This window comes from Pyrgilauda ruficollis, unplaced genomic scaffold (assembly GCF_017590135.1).
Source record: "Pyrgilauda ruficollis isolate IOZ18807 unplaced genomic scaffold, ASM1759013v1 scaffold2, whole genome shotgun sequence".
NCBI lineage: Eukaryota > Metazoa > Chordata > Aves > Passeriformes > Passeridae > Pyrgilauda > Pyrgilauda ruficollis.
The window spans coordinates 21313431-21330414 of NW_024519206.1; the positions used below are offsets into that span (position 1 = coordinate 21313431).

At 45.5% G+C, this 16984-nt stretch overlaps 1 protein-coding gene across 2 annotated transcripts in view; it reads left to right on the forward strand.

Moving 5' to 3' along the window:
* SH3BP5 (SH3 domain binding protein 5) overlaps positions 1-16951 on the forward strand; it is a 51349-nt gene extending 34398 nt beyond the window's left edge. For both annotated transcript variants that reach the window (XM_041466467.1, XM_041466468.1), the window contains 5 exons: positions 5139-5269; positions 9144-9186; positions 11108-11327; positions 14554-14814; positions 15493-16951. In XM_041466467.1, coding sequence (XP_041322401.1) covers positions 5139-5269; positions 9144-9186; positions 11108-11327; positions 14554-14814; positions 15493-15674 — 837 coding nt within the window. In that variant the 3' untranslated portion in view covers positions 15675-16951. The remainder of the gene's footprint in view (positions 1-5138; positions 5270-9143; positions 9187-11107; positions 11328-14553; positions 14815-15492) is intronic.
* The last annotated feature ends 33 nt before the right edge of the window (positions 16952-16984 follow it).

The following is a 16984-nucleotide window of genomic DNA, read 5'->3' on the forward strand; positions in this document are numbered from 1 at the left end:
CATACAATTCAATTGATGCAAAATGGGACAGTTACTGAAATTTTGTTTTTCCTGGGTGAGCTGGGAGCATAATGTGTGGAAAATCTTTCTATTCATGGAACAGACAGAACCAGCATGAACATGTACATGGAGTATAGGCTATCACTCAGAAATTTCTTTGCACCTCGCAGTTTGAGCTGTGATTCCAAAGGAGACTGGGAGCATAAATAGGAGCTGGATTCCTGCCTACCTGCTTGTGAAGATGCAACTAATCCCTGCAAATGTCTGTGCTTGAGCTAAGTGTTCACAACAGAGAAGCACTGTACTGTGGTGCAATCCTGCAAGTCAGGCAGCTGCTTTGCCCACTTCTACTCTTAACTTGATGTGTGTCTTGGGGTAAAGTCCTCTGTTTTTTTCTAAATGTCCATTTTTCCACAGCTCTGAGAAGTGTAATGACACTTAGATTGGAATTTAGCTCATGGTGTCATGTCTAGAACCTGACTGTGTATCACCATTACTTGCCAAAGTTCCATTATGATGAAAGGCGATCTGATCAGTAACTGGTGTCTGGAGAGCAATTCATGTGGCCAGAGGGGCAAGTTCATTGTAAGATAAATTCTTTGTTGATTATAATGGAAATGTAGACAGGCTTGATGAGCTCTTAAGCTGCCTGGAGAGGAAGAGTACTGTTCACTCTTAGCCATTGGCTTACCAGGATTTTGGTAACTCTCTTTAAAATTTGGAGATTGTTTTTGCTAGTGAGTACCAGCTTGTTCGTACCTTGAATTGTAATGCTGCAGTTTGGGGTGCAGAGAGCAGGGCTGTGAAAGACAGTCCAGTAAAAGGACCACAGGATATTGAATTTTGGAGGGATGGAGGAAAAAGATCTTCACATTTATGCTCCTATTGAAAATAATTCATAAAGATGTATAAAAGGAAAGTATTGACAGATGTGTTACATTTAGTTTGACACAAGCTGGAGCAGAAAGGAAGACGCTTCATGAATTTCAAGAGAAATTGCTAATTTCTAATTGCTGATGCAATCTGCAGTCTTAAAAAGGTTCTGCTTTTACAGTCTTTCCTGAGATATGTTGAGTTCATAAATTCTGCCAGGGAGAAGAAATGTTTTGGCTCTTGATCATGAGACATTTTAAAAAGGAGAGGATGAGGGGAGAGTAAAGAGGGAGGAGGCATGCTCCCTCTTGGATTAATTTGGCTTGTGAAGCTCCCTTTGATATTACACAGTGAAGTACCATCTGTCAGTGTAAAATGTGTGGGTGCTTTCATGATGTAGAGAGGAGAGATACTTCCTGCAGCTAGAAAAACTTAGAGGAAAAACGGGGAGAAGAAAACTCTGTGAAAGAAGCAGCGAACTACATCTTGCCTTGTCCTGATCCCTCTGTCATTTTATCCTGGAAATGCAGTGATTTTTTTTTTGTGTGATTCCTCGTATTGTTGATTCTCTCCTCCTGTTTTTTTCTTTCCTGTCTTATTTTTATTCTTCCCATAGAAGAATAATCAATTTAATGTTTTGTGAAAGAAACAGTCTTTCAGAGTAATTCTCTGGCTTAGATGGTCAGCTTTTCTCAACTCCTGATAAAATTGTTGATATTGTCCTTTCGATAAAATTGTTGTTTTGCATCTATTTTTATTACTGAAATTTTGCCTGGAATCCATTTTTACTTCTGATTATGGAAACATTTTGGGTGGAACAAAGCTACTGGTACAGACTTGTTGATGGTAAATATATGCTCTACACTGACCTTCCTTTTCCAGACAAGTGGGTAGGAAATAGAGGGTAAGGGAGGAGAGAAGAGGAATTGATCAATCCCTGTGTTGAGGGTTTTTGCCTGCTTTGTTTCCCATTGCTTCTATCTTACAGCCTGTGCTACCTGGGAGAGTGATTTCTGCCTGGGGTAGGTGATCCAGTAGTTAGGGACAGGCAAGGGCTACAGGAATGTCTGGTGGTTGTGTGGGTGTCCTGGAAGTTCATCCATCCTAGTGTTCTTGTCCAAGACGATGTCCCCTGCTCACCCCAAGGGTGAGCTGAAAGGCAGGTACAATGTCAGGAGGTGAGATGTGTCTTGAGCAGCCTTTGTTTGAAGAGGTGTCATCCTCACTTCTTTTTCTGCCTTTTTCTAAGTGATGCTGCTGCATTTGTGATGGCTTAGGAGCATCTCCAAGGCAAGGTGGGTGGTAGAAGCACTTGGGTTAGACAAACCAGCTTATTTGGGAACTGTGACAAAGAGCTTGTGTACAAGTCCATATGATGCTGCAATTTTTTCACCAAATGTCTTATTAGCTCTAATAAAAAGTACTTCTTTCCTACACAAGCCTGTCTGTCTTTCTGAGCCTTCCTTAGGAGGTGAGGAGTTAGGCTGGCTGGTCCTACATTGAACTTCCCAGCGGCAGAGGTGGCAGCATCATTTGCAATTTGTTTCTGTCTGCCAGCCCTGATGGACAGCTTCCCCATTTAAAGGCTGTTTGACTTTTGTGGAGGAGTGGATGATCTCTTGTTTCTTCTTGTTTGAATGAAGTGCTTAAATGCATTTTGGCAGGTGATGGATCTCTGCAGAGGTACCTTACAGTCCCCCAGGTAATATCCTCAGCCTCGGGCACGCACCTTGAGCTGCTGTCCTAGGAAAAAGGGACAGGCTGTCTCTGCAGACTTGCATGGATAATGTGGGCATGAACACAGAATTCCCACAGGAAAACAAGACTGTAGGGGGAGAGAGAGATTTTCTTACATCACTGATTCCTCAAAAGGATGAAGTATGTAGCCTTTTTACCCCTTTCTTTCTGGACAAGGTAATGAGCGTGGGTATATATGGCTGGTGGCAAATTCCACATTTTGTCAGATATTTTGAGGTGTTTGCAATGTGTCATCCTCAAATTCCAGTTCTGCAGGGTTCAGCATTTCTGTTATGTTTGGTATGAGACACTGGAAAAAATCAGCACAGTACTGGACACCTAACCTGCTTTATGAGCCTGGTGTTGGTCATACCTATCATGTGATTTATCCCAGATATCAAAGTTTGTGCTAATTTTGCCCTAAGAATGGATGTGAGGGATTGACGTGTAACTGAACATTGGCAGATTCCTGTTGCTCCATTATTTTGTAGCTTACGGTGTTTTTAAATTGCAGTTTCTTTGCCACACTAGAAAGAAGATGAGCCACCTTCTGTGCAGTCTTTGGAGACTGCAGTTTGATTTAAGAGACTTGCACGTTAAAACCAGCCTTGTCTGACATGTTTCACTAAGGCAAGTTGTTGCACCAACTGACTTTAAAGCAGTTGTTTGAGATAAGAGGCTCCAGTTTATTTTTCAGGATGCAGGAGAGAATATGTTATGAGCCTGATCGATTTTTTTTTTCTTTTTCCCTTTCTTTGAAAATGGATGCCTTATATATATGAGAAAGTTGAAGGGTGTTGGGGTTGAGTATATTTTTTATATCTGATCAGAAGATCCTTTGAAAATCTTTATTTCTCATAGTTTAAAGTTCTCTAGCAATTAATTTCTTTAATAATGAGTGGTGTGTGCAGAGGAGCAAAAAGTGGCCTCCAGTTGTGGCAACAGGAGCTCCAAGTTGATGCTGATTGCTTTGGCAGTTTCACTCTTTCATTTAGGCATCAGAAAGGACAATCTGAGAGTTTTCCTGAGAGGAGCAGTGATCCGAGTGAGTCAGTGCTGACCATCTCTTTCCCTTGCTCAGTTCAGCCTGAGGGTTGGGAGGATTAACACACCTTTTCAAAAAAAATTAAAGCTTTGTGGGTGAGGTTATTTAAAATCAAGATATTTTCGATATTCTCTCTGCAAATATGAGCTCAGATGTAGTCTGGTGGTGGGAGCCATGTGGAGCAAATTTAGGTTAAGTTGTGGAGTAGTTGGTATCACAGCTGAGGCATTTCAAAATCCAGTACAGGTGAGAATCAAGTCCTGCCATTTTTTGTGTGAATACCTTCATAGCTGCAAAGCAGGAAGCTTAAAGAAAACACCTGCTTTCCCCTCATTGCTAGACCAACAAAGAGGTGTCACCACTTTTCTGACTTTTAAAAAAATCAGTCACCTCCCTGTCTGGATCTTGATAGCTAGTACACCAAATAAAACACATTTTCTGACTTACACCTCTGACATCTCAAATTTGGACAATAAAAGTACCCTGGATAAAATTACTGGCAAAGCGTGGCTGTGGGATACTGGCAGTACAGCTAATGGAGAGACAGTTACTGTCCTTCTCCCAATGCTTGTGACAACCCTTCCAGTAAAAAAAATATCCTAATATTCTATCTAAACCTCCCCTGGAGCAACTTGAAGCCCCTTCCTCTTCCCTGTAGCTTGTTACTGGGGGGAAGAGGCTGATTCCCACCTGGCTACACCCTCCTTTCAGGAGGTTTTAGAGAGCAGTGAGGTCTCCCTGAGCCTCCTTTTCTCCAGGCTGAGCACCCCCAGCTCCCTCAGCTGCTCCTTATCAGACTTGTGTTCTAGATATCTTGATACATGAGGATAGGGGGCTGGTCATCAGCATAACTCTCCTTCTCTGCGTCGTGGGAGTGTCAGCTCAGGGCTTGAACTTTTGCATATTCAGTGATTTCAGGCATGTCAGCTGTTTTTAAGGGAAGAGCCATCTTGGACTCAGTTTTCTAGTGGTTGGTTATTCAGGCCAAACTGTGTTTGAGTCCTCCCTCTGCTGTGGTTGGTGTCCAGCCCTTTCCAGAGTGATGGGGCTGCGGCTGGGAGCTGAGCAACCAGCAAGCTCTCTGCTGGGAAAGTCAGGTTCCCGGGAGAGAAGCAGGAAGAAACCGAAACATTGCTGTTGAATATAACTGGGTGACTTCTGCTAGTCTTGCTCCACTTGTGAATATCTAACTGGGTTAAAAAATGGATGAAAATTCCCAAAAGCTGAGGGTCTTCTAAACTTCCTGAAAGAGAGATTCTGTGAAAAGCTGTAACACCTTTGTCATAATTTACACAGTGTTTGAAGAGCTGCTGCTCTTTTCAGGTAAGACTTTTAAATAGGTTCACTGGAAGTAACTTTTTCTATACCCTCACTTTCCTGACATGAGCTGATTGGAGAGATTATGAAGTTGCTGTTAATTGAAATGATAAGAAGTGGGTCACTGTGTCTTGCTGCTCAACCTGTTTTTTTCCCCCTCTTGAAGGTCATGGAGGCGGAACAGACCAAAACGAGAAGCGAGTTGGTTCACAAGGAGACTGCAGCCAAATACAATGCTGCCATGGGGAGGATGAAACAACTGGAGAAGAAGCTGAAAAGAGCCATCAATAAATCAAAGTATGCTTTATGTTTGGAGAGGGGTTTAGTGGTGAAAACTCTTTGGGGGAAGTACCTATTTGATGGGGTTTTTGGGCTTGTGGAAGTGTATTGCTCTTTGGCTTCCTCTCTGTGTGTAGCAGCCTCACAGCACAACTGGTACTGGTGTTTGTCTTTTGAAGTACCTGACTCGATGGACTGGTGAACTGGGATAAGAAACCTTTTCTGAGCAGCATCTTGGTCTTGTTCTAGTGCACTCCTTGGTGGTGTGTGATTTGAGGAACAGGCGCATGGGATACACACAAGTGCTGTCTGCAGAGCTCTATGTGGATGTTTCACAGTCTAGGATTGTTCACAGCTCTTTATTTTTAGTTAGGAGAGCAACAAAGCAAGTGACAGAAAGCTGAAAGGTGTGAGACTGCACGGGTGTAAGGTGCTGTACATGAGGCTTGTTTACTTCCTCCTGCTGCCATGGCAAAGCTGTGTGAGAGCTGTTCTTGGGGAAGGAAACACCCTTCAGAAGGCATAGCTAAGCAGCTCATGTCATTAATAATTGTGTCTGCATTTACTGTGCAGTTTGGCTCTGTTGCAGAGAAGTGAAACAGCTTTTTGTTCAGAACCTGTTTAAAATTTTGGCCCTGTTTACAACCAATTCTTAATCCTCTTTATATTTCACAGTCTTTTTTTTTTTTCTTTTTTTAAAAAATATTTCCAGACTGTGGCTTGTCTAAACAATCTGCTTGCTGTTTTAGCTTTTAATCCTCTTCATCTAAAAATGACTCTTTGGTGAAATCGGTCAACTAAAAATCTATTTTGATTGGTGTTTGCTCAATTCAAGAAAGGATTAGCACTTCTCAAGCAAGATTCGAGCATGTTTGCTGAAACAGTGTAGTGGTGTGACTTCCTAGAATGAGCTGCATGCTGTTTGTCTAGCACTGCACAAGGGCTGTGAAAACCATCATCAGATCCCTAAATGACAGATCCCTCTGGATAAGGGCAATAGCTGAGAACAGTTTTGGCTGCTGGGAGTTCCTTCCTTGCAATAAGATTTAAAATAAAGACCATGATTAAGTTGTCAGTGGGGTCCTACATAGCTTTTTATGATGGTGTGGAGCCTGGTTTCCCAGCTGCCTCTTGTGTCACGTGCCTCTGAGTTTTCATTTCTTTGCTGGAGCTACCCTCCGAGGTGTGTCTTGTGTCATTCTCCTCGGGCCAAGCTGGTTTCCCCTTCTTGGAAGGATCCCAGTGTATTCTTTTCTCTCACAGCAGGGCTGATTGCAGCATAAACCATCTAGGTAGGGTGTTCTGGAGATTCTTTAATAAAGGGTGTACAGAAATGCCACTTCTAACCTAGTACTGATGTGAAACATGCCTGGTGGCACAAATAGTCGTGGATGTCTTTGAAGTTATGCTACATAGGGATGTTGGAAAGGTCAGTTGTCTCCCAGCATTGCAATTTTCACATAAAGGAAAATTGCAACTGAGCTGAAAACATCAGTGGTGTCAAGTGGCTACAGAAACTGGGAAATGAGGCTGCTGAATTTGCAGCTGTTTGTATTGCAGGGTGTAGCTGGCCTCTAGCTGCTCTTCAGGAAGGATTTAACACCAGCATCCTGTTCTGACCTCCTCCCTGGGTGGTGTGGCAGCACTGACTGTAACACTTAGACCTTTCTGGCCTGTTCATATTCTCTTTAAACTTATGGATAGACACACTGAATGAGTTGCTCTCTTTTGGGCAGAAAATGCTTTGCATTTGCTCCTTGCTTCACTTGGGATTAAGATGCTTAAAGCATTACTGTTTTGAAAGCAAGACCAAGGCATCCTGGAGGAAAGTCATTTAGATTATTTGCTGGGTAAAGTTGATGAGCAAGGGATTACTGGATAGTTTTGTTTTGGTTTTGCTTTTAATTTGGTTTTTGGGTGCTTACTTGCTTGTGATCTATGAGTGTGCATACGGCTGCATGTTCTTAGCAGTTACCAGATCTTCTGGCTCAGTGCCTCTGAGCTGTAGGGTAATGAACTCGCCTGTGTTAGCTGGTTTTTGGAAGTCACTTTCTGCTCTGGTGACTTGGGCAAAGTGCCTTTCACTCTTCCTGTCACTGACTTGAAGAGCACTTTGTGCAGTGCCCTGGGCTCAGCTGTAGGACACCAGTGAGCGGCTCTCCCGCCCTGCTGAGTTACAGACCAGCCCCCAATGGTTACAGGGCCATGGATGTCAGGGAATGAAGGGACCCTGCGACGTGGGAGTGCCTCCTCTGCCAGTGCCCTGGTTCCTGCTGACACCAGGTGCCCAGCTGTGTGTGAGCCGTGGGTGACAGGAGTGTTCATGTGCGAGCTCCTGTGTGTCAGGCTCGTGGTCTCCTTCCTGCTGCTGAGGTGGTGGTTTTCTTACCTGTTGCAATGAAACATTCCTGCTCCTATGTGCACATGTATGTGTTTGTGTATACACACACGTGCTCGTGTGGATTGTTTTTTCACATCACGCAAACACACTTGTGCTTGTCACTGATAGAGAGGGGACTTTTCCCAGAGCTTGTGGAAGCTGGTGGGAGGTTGGGACTTGAGCCTGGTTGTTCCCTCCCAACTGGCACCATGGTAAGGAAGGTTGAGAATCAGGTCATTTGAGGTGAGTGGGTTTCACTGCTTTCCCTGTATGTATTTCCTGCCACACTATTCTGTCAGGATCTGTATGCTACCATTGCTTTGGGATGGGGCTGTAGGAGTCCTTTATCTGTTGGATCAAAATTCTCAACTGAAGTGTTTCATTTGGCCTAGCAGGTGCCTCTGTGTAGCCTTTGGCAGGGTGATGTCCCACTAAGGGAAGGCAGAGATGCATTTTGGCTGGATTGGTGTCCCTGAAAGTATTGAGACTTGGCTGGGTGCTCTGGTGGTGGTGGGAGGGTGCTTAAAAGTATCAGAGCTGGAAATAACCTGCTCTAATGGAAACACAACTCAGTTATTTTGTCTGTGACCACGTGGTGAATTCAACTCTTCAAAGAATATAGGATCAGAAAGCCAAAGTTTCACACTCCTGAATTCTAGTGCAGAGACCAAAATGCAGCTGCAGTAGGGCTTAGAGCTCAGAAGAGTCTTACTGTCAGGGTAGAAACACAGGAGAAGTAGTTCACGTTCTATTTCATGTAAAGGCATATCTGATTGTTTATCTCTCCCCTGCTTTCCAGCAGAGCTTCTGATAGGGGAGGAGGGTAATGAGCCCTGCTAAATAATAGATAATGGGCTATTTTTTTTTTTCCTGCTCAGAGTTGTATCAGACGATATTGGCTTGTGGGCTTCAAAACTTTGAGGGTGGAAAGTGGTTTCTAGGCTTTGTGCTGCGCCTCTTGTACCCCTGTCCTCTTGCAACCTTATAAGCAAGTTTATGGAAGTGCCTGGTGGGCACTGTTGGGAGGTGCTGTGCCCTCGTGTGTGGTGCTCTGACCTCTCTTCACACCCTCTCCTTCACTGGAAAACCCAAGAACTGCCCCTCCACCCCGCACACCTGAACACAGAGAAGGTTCACCTTCTGTAGGAATTTACATGTGCCGAGGGCTCAGAAAGTAGCTGGGTAGAGAGAGGATGCCTATGCCTGAAGTTGGATGTTACATTTAAATATCTTGCAGAATCTAGGCCTGGAGGAATTATGCTGTCAACTCCAAAAACTGGAATTTTGCAATTTGTATTTAGGTCAAAGGACCCATGAGAAACAGATGCATTAGGGAGTAAGAGAGAGACACTGAGAGCATGTGTAGGTGTTCCATCAGCTGGATAGTGGTCTCCTGGGATTGCAGTGATACACAAAATAGCTGTGTTAATGCTACAAAGAGAGCAACTCCCACACCAGTACATGGCATTCAGTCCCAGTGATTGTAAACAACTGTTCTTTGTTTTTCCACAGACCTTATTTTGAACTCAAGGCAAAGTACTATGTCCAACTAGAGGTACGTATGTAATTCAGATCCATCTGAAACTCTTTACTGCTTACAGTAAATACTGAAATTACATCTAAAGTGCTCTGACAACTATGTTGTGTTTCTATACAAAACCAATTCAAAACCTCTTGAGCAATTTGCTAAGCACATTTTAAAGATAAAAGACTAAGAGAGTCTTTGTTTCCTTGTGTGAAATAAGAGTGTTTGAACTCTGTCAGAACCAAAAGAGTACTGTTTGACTATCTTTGCCTCTTGTAGTTTAATGTGTCTGGGATTTATTTGTTTGTTTTAGGTTTCATTTTTTCCCTGCCCCCCTGTTTTGTGCTTCACACTGTTTAACTGTACTTGAGGTGCTCTTTTATGTTCACTGGCTGGATCAATTAACAGAATAAGTAACCTGCTTACAGTGCTCAAATATCATGCAGATGTGAATTTCTGATTTGGGGTTTGGCATAAGAGGGATTTGGGATTTGGCTGGCTAGGCTTCCAGGGCTTTTTGGCATCTCTGCACTGCATTCTGTGTGGGGTGGCGATGTCTGGCCAGTGCTGGGGCACAGCACATGCCCTGCAGGGCACAGTGGCCCCGGGCCGGGCATGGCATCCATGTGGGATGGTGATCCGTGCTGTGACAGCCAGTCTTGGAGCTGCTAGGGATGGGAGGGCAGAGCAGCCCTACAAATTCAAGTGCAATAATCATTCTCTTTCTACTTGAGTGACTTTTGCTGCATGTGGCCCCTAAATTGGGGAGCCTGGCTCCTCAGTTGCAAGGTAGCGGCCGGTGCTGTTGTTGTGTGGGTGGGCACAGGGTTGAAGTGGAGCACATTGCCTGGGACTGCTGGCCACGGGTGCAGGAAGGCTCCAGTGGGGTGCTGGGTCAGTCAGACCCTAGCTAGAAAAGGATTCCTATTCCTTGTCTGGGGTGCAAGGCATATCCCACAAAGGTTTTGTGAGCCCTTTTTAGCCTGAGATTCATCAGCCTTTTGTAAGCCTCAGAGACTCTGGTGTGCACCTTTTTCCTTGCCAGGTTCCAGGCTCGGGTGCGATCTCCTCCTCTGCCTTGCCTGCCTGCAGCTGCTGCTGCATCAAGCTGAGCCCTTGCCTGCCCTGGGCTGGCTGCCAGGCCAATAATCCCTGCTGCCTAGAAGCATCTTTTGAGAAATTCCCCTTTTTCCATGGGCAGACGCGCTGTTTGTGGGCCTGTTGCTTCTCCATGGCAGCTGCTCCTTGCCTTCCTGAAGCAAGGTGATTGTGTAAACCGTATGAAAAAAGCACAGATGGTTTTTTGTGCATTAAAAGCAAGCATTGAGAGAACTACAGACACACAAGCAGTGTTTCCCCTTTGGGAAATAGGATACACAGCACTTCTGCCCTTGCTCTAGGGTGGTGTTCCTGCCTGGGGACGCAGGAACTGCTGTATTATAGCTGTCAGGGTTTGAGGTTTGCTGCTTTCTGCTCTGCAGGTTTAGTGAGCAGAAGTGATAGGTTTGGTGCTCAGCAGAGAGTGAGGCTCAGCCCCCTCAGGGGTGACCCCCAGCCCTCCTGTGCCCTGCAGACCGGGGCTGCCAGCAAGCCTTAGGGGTGGTTCTGGGATAAGCAGTGACACAGTTGAGAGCTGCATTCCTGCTAAGGAGAGATCCTGCCTGCTCACATCTTAATGGGACCTCTGCTCTGTGCTTAGCTGGGGGCCATGGCCACACTCCAGAGGCAGTTCCAGCCCCTGGCTCCCGTGGTTTGCTTTGCTGTTGTCTCCTTCACAAGTGGCACTGCTTGGGCCAGGGTGCTTCTGAGTTCTGAACTCTGCCATCCCTAGACACCAGCCCCGGTTTGTGCTTGCCTGTGCAGAGCCAAGGCACCTGCATGTGTAACACGGAGCTGTGTGCTGTGCCTTGTTTGTAGTGAAGGTCCATCTAATAGCTGTCTCCCTTGTTAGCAATTGAAGAAAACAGTGGATGACCTGCAGGCCAAACTGGCCCTGGCAAAGGGAGAGTATAAGACTGCCTTGAAAAATCTGGAGATGATCTCAGATGAGATTCATGAGAGGAGAAGGTCCACTGCCATGGGGCCCCGAGGATGTGGCGTGGGTGCTGAGGGGAGCAACACCTCTGTGGAAGACCTGTCAGCGACTAAACCGGAGCCAGACACCGTCTCCAGTGAGTACAGAGCACTCTCGTGCTTGGGAACATCCCATGGGCATTGTAAGAAATGCTGACGTTAGGGCTGCTCTGTGTATTCCGCAGTTTTGAAATTTGCTGGCTGTTGTGGGACTGTGGCTAAATTGTGATGCTTGTTGTTATTGCAGGAGTTGATTACACTCTTTAATAGCCAATTTTCAAGGGAAAGGGTAATGAGTTAAAGTGCACCAGCCATTCCCTTAACACCCCTGTAGTTTTTTGCACAGTGCTGTATGAAAGGAGCAAAATGAACACACTCCAAAGCTTGTGTCTAATTTTACACCAGTGGTGCTGCTGGCAGTGACTTGCCTGGGGAGGCTGCAGGCTGTGGCAGAGCATTCAGCCAGTCTGGGAACAGACCTTCTGGATCAAGGGCTTGTCTTACAGTGCTGGGCCTGTGGCACAGGGAGCTAAACTTGTGGCTGCAGTGGTAGAGAAGGGTGTGATGCTCGCAGGGAAGCATGTAAGGATAAGCTCCTTTGTGCTGCAGAGTCTTTTGCCAAGGTGTGATTTCAGCAGAGCATGTGTGCTGAGAGCAAAGGAAGTGAAGAAGCAGCAATATGCTGCTGCAGTGTGCCGAGGGGCTCTGTAGGAGAAGTGTGTGACAGCAACAACCTCCATGGAAGCTCCAAACAACCTCTGGTGGCACATGGGGACCTTGTGTTGCAAAGTTGTATGGTGAGTTTGCGTTTGTCCTGGCTCTGGGTGAAAGTGGATAGATGGACATTACATGTGGCCCACTTCTGCCTCCTTCCTGGACACTTTTCCCCCTTCTTGATGCAGAAAGTCTTTTTCTTGCTGCCCAGTCCCACAAATTCCAGTTTAATTTGTATTTCAGCTTCGTTTCTGCAGGGCAAAGTCTAGGTCAGGATTGCAGGGGTTCACGATTGCACAACGCTGGTGCCTAAAGGCAGAAGATGCAATTTCCCCATAGACACCAGTGCGTCCTGGCACTTGTACAGTGCGTACAGGAGGCCTTGTAGGTCCATGGTACAGCCTTGTGGGAGCTGGGAAGCAGGCCTGGGCTGGCCTTCACCCTCTGCAATGGCAGGAATTTCTGCACGGTGTGTTGGAGCTTTCACTCAGTACTGTGCAGCTGGGACCTGAGTTGCAGCAGCAAGGGAATGCTGTGTCTGGACAGCTGATGCAGCCAGGTTTCGGTATGGCTGCTTATCTTCTGCCACCCTTAATTCCTGAGGCAGATCCTGTCCAACCTAGGCAGGAATTGCCTCTTTTAGAGACCTGCAAGTCCACCTCCTCATGAAGAAGGCCTCCTGAAAGCCCTAGGTATTACTGAATTTTAGGGTATTTTGTGCTGAAGGATTTCAGGGATCTGGGATATAGGGCAGAAAGAGCCAGGAAAGTTCATGTTAATTAATATTAGTTGCTGGCTCCCCTGGTTGTAGCTGAGGCTGCAGGCAAGGACCAGCAGAGTGGGCTCATCCCTCTCTTTGAATTGCGCAGTCTGACAAGAGTGGAAGGACATCAGCTTGTGTCTGGTGCCAGCACAGAACTGGGTTATGACAGGGCAGGACAAGCAGCCTGGATTAAATAATAAAATAGCCTGGATTAAGTTCTCATTGTAATGTGGGGGGAGCTTTCCACCAAGGTCCTTTTATATTTTGATTTCTGTCTGCTGGCATCAGATAAAACATCTCGTCATCAGCAGGAGTTTCTTGGCCCTTGCAGATGCTCCTCTGCATTACAGTAATTTAGATAGTGAAAAGGAAGCTACAGTTTAAGCTGTGCCATGTGTAGACTGCCTGATGTCAGTGCTTCTTGCCAAGCAGAGGACTCTAATTGGAAACATCTTTTTTGCCAAACCTTTTACTGCTTTTGCCCCCACAAAGTTATCTGTACTGGTCACCATATATTGATGAAACACAGCAAGTGAGAAGGAAGGCTCCTCTGCAGTCTTAGATTTGACTTCATTAAAAACCAAACAACAAAACCCAAACCACAAGAAAAGTTGTCCCTGAGTATGAAGTGCCCTGGAGAGGACTCAGGAAGGTGAATAATGTTGTTATCCATTTCATGCTTGAAGCCTTTTGGGTCAATGTTGCAATGTGTAAGTGCAGTTCTGCAATCTGCAAGTCCAGCAGAAAGAGGCTGAGCATCTCTCCCATAAAAGGAGGCAGTAGCAGCCTCTGTTGGCACCTTTGTGTCCGAGGGGTGCCTGCAAGCCCCAGGCTGCCAAGGTGACAGGAGAACTTCTTTGAAGCTTCTCCTTTGAGCCCTTTTGTTAACGCTGCTGCTTTGCCCCTGCTGCTCTTCCAAGGCGATTCTGAGCCTTGCTAACAATGGCAGGAATTGCCAGGAGGAGGAACTGAAGATAACCTCAGGTCACTGTGGATATCTTGCTGTGTCTGGGACTTCTTCAGGCCAGTGTGATTCCAGCACACTCTTGGTGGTGTAGAGGCTGATGTGTGTAGAGAACCTTCTGATCCCGGTGGGACTGCTTGTGTGCAGAAGTCTCTGGTCCCCAGCCTGCAATGAGCCTCTGAAGTGTGCTGAATTTCAGCAAAATCTACACCCTTGTGTTGCACAAAATGGAGCCTTCTTTAATGGGTTTCTCCTCTGGTTAGTCATAAGGATGCTGCAGCTTAATCCAGACAGACAGTTTGGAGCGGGTTTGCTTTAATTAGAATTCAGATCTGAGCAAACGCAAGCAGGGAACAGAATATATGGGGGGTTTTTTTTGGTTGGTTTTTGTTTTTTTTTTTTTTTTTTTTGGTTTTTTTTTAAATTTTTTTTATTTTGGTGTTGTTTGGTGATCCTCATTCAAAAAGAAATCTTGGGACCTTTGTCTTTCTAATTAGCACCGTAAGTAACCAGGAGGCTGCACAGGGATCAAGATAGTGCTGGTGGAGGCAGACACAGGGAATCAGGCTCTAACCTAAGTTGTCTACTGAAGACCACAAATGAAGAAGGCCAGCAGGACCAGTAAAAATCCAAGAGCTTCTTGGCACGAGGAGCAGTAGCTACTGCAGAGCTGGCCTTGCATGGCCTGGCTGGCAAGTGTGCTGCTGTCTGGGGCAGAACCAGGCTAAGGCTTTGCACAGGGGACACAGAACCAGAAGGGGCAGCCCATGGGCTAGAAGTGTGTCTGTGTGTGGAAAATGCAAACCTGAAAAAATGCCTTTGCCTGGGAAGGTGCAGGAGGGGAGGCTGAATTACTAACTGGAATATTCTTTGAACATTGCAGTGGCTTCAGAAGTGTTTGAGGATGACAACGGCAGCAGCTTTGTGTCCGAAGAAGATTCGGAAACTCAGTCGGTGTCCAGCTTCAGCTCTGGTCCCACGAGTCCCTGTGAGGTGCCCACTCAGTTTCCTCCTGTGACACGACCTGGAAGCCTGGATCTGCCCAGTCCTGTCTCCCTCTCTGAGTTTGGGATGATCTTCCCTGTCCTGGGCCCCCGGAGCGAATGCAGTGGGGCCTCCTCCCCCGAGTGTGAAGCTGAAAGAGGTATGCACAGCTGGATACGCCCTGGGCCAGTGTTCTTCAGCTTCATAAAGGGAGCAGGAAAACCTTCCCAGCTCCCCTAGGCACATGCCAGGGAATGCTCAGAGCTGCTGGCTGCTTCTATGGGGAAGGCAACTGTAGAAGGCCCTGTGTCTCAGAGTTAACAGCGATGTCTGTAATGCATTAATTACTGTTCTCCTGGCTGGGAATGTTCCCCAGTTCTGTCTTAGTGCAGGGGTTTGAGATTTCTCACTAAATAAGTGAACAGTGAGATTCTCATGGTACATTTATTTGGAGGAAAATCTGAGTTCATTTATTTAAATTACTGTCCTGCTTTTTGAAAATCTTGCTTTCCAGGAGAAAAAAACCAAACCAAAATCCCCACAAAAAAATAACACGCCAGAAGGAGCTTGTTGCAGGCTCTGCCAGCCCTGGCTGACTAATTCAGACTGGAGGATTACCACTGTCCTTGTCTGCTCCATTTTAAGGCTGTTCTCACTAATTTGCTGGTGCAGTGCACAAGTTGAGTACGGCTTGGAAGGCCAACTTGGTTTTGTTAAAGCATCTTGCTCCTGCAGTTTCTGTGTGCTTTGGCAAAGGAAGCTGCAGAGGCACCTGCTTGAAGCTTAACTTGCAGAATGAAATCCGGGTTTAACATCCAGTTTAATCCTTTCTTTGCAGGGGATAGGGCAGAAGGGGCTGAGAACAAGACAAGCGACAGAGTGAACAAGAATAGGAGCAGCACCAGGAGCAGCTCCACTGAAGGGCTGGCTCTGGATAACCGAATGAAGCAGCTCTCCCTGCAGTGCATGAAAATCAAAGAGGGAATTTGTGCGGGCAGGAAAGCTGCCCAGATTGGCTGAGGCCTTCTCGTGCCCCATCCTGAATAATGGGAATCTAAATATTTATACATGAACTTCTAAGTGTTTGAAGAACGTTGTGCCAATAATATATGCCAAATCTTAAGCGTTTACTCTGAGAATTTAAAAATGCACTAAGAAGTTTAATTGATGTGGAGGGCTGAAGTTTTTATTCAGTAAATCCTTTGTAGGCCGGACGAGTTATCAAATGTTTAAGCTGTGCTCATATTTCACAGACTTTGTAAATTGTTTTGTAGCAGCCTGGCTGAAGCAATAACTAGTAATGTTCCCGTGTAAATTCATGCCAGTCGGGGGTCTGAAATTCAAGCCAGACTTTTGCAGAGAGTGGTTTGGCTTCGGTTTTGTAGAATGAAATGCTCTTTAGATACAACCAATCTCTTGAGTACAAGTGGCATAATCTTTAAACATCTGTATTGGTCTTTATAATGCTGAAACTGTAGAAATATTTTGTATACAGGAAAGCTGTTGCATGTGTGGGGTCTGAAAGCCTTCACTCTTCCCTTGGTGCTCACAGAAAATAAAATGAGTCATGCCTCTAAGAGCCTATAAAACAGATGGATGACAGGAAGGGAATGGTAAAGCCCAGCAGTTGGGAGGCCCTTTCTAGACACCTTCCCGAGTCTGGCTTGGACTCTGCAGGTGATTCCAGTGACCAAAAAGAGTTGATTGGCCCCTTGCCCTTCTGCTTCCCTGAGAAGTGAAGAATTACTTTTCAGCACTTTAAGTGTTTTTTGGGTTTTTTTCTTCCCCTCAAAAATGGAAGTCATAGATGTTTTCAGGATGATGATAATAAGGGGTTTGCCCTTGAAATATGCATGAAGAAAAGGAATTGCCAGTGTAGATTGACAATGTGTTCTTAAGCTTCTCTGTAGGTTGTACTGTGTGGGGGTTTATAACTGTTAAAGGGACTTGGGATTTTAGTATGCCCTAGACAAACTGTTCAATAAAACTAGAAAGGGCACGGGGCATGTTTTGCCAGCAGCTGTTAGGCAGTAGTAGTGTCTGATAATTATGCTAATAAGTGGTAGTAAAAATCCTAGGACTCTTCAGTTTTGGTGACTAAGCATTTCTGAAAGCACCATTTTCTCTAAAATGTCAGTTTATATTGTTGATTTGATGGGAATCTTAGTATTGCCCAAAGTATTTTCTATTCTGTTTTTGCAGTCCTGTTGTATTTCATCCTTGCCACAGCTTGTGTATCTATTCTCAAAGTTTATGTAAAATTCTTCACACTACAGTAAACATTTTTGTTTTCCACATTTTGAGTCTGTGCAAGTGAAGTTTATCTTAAG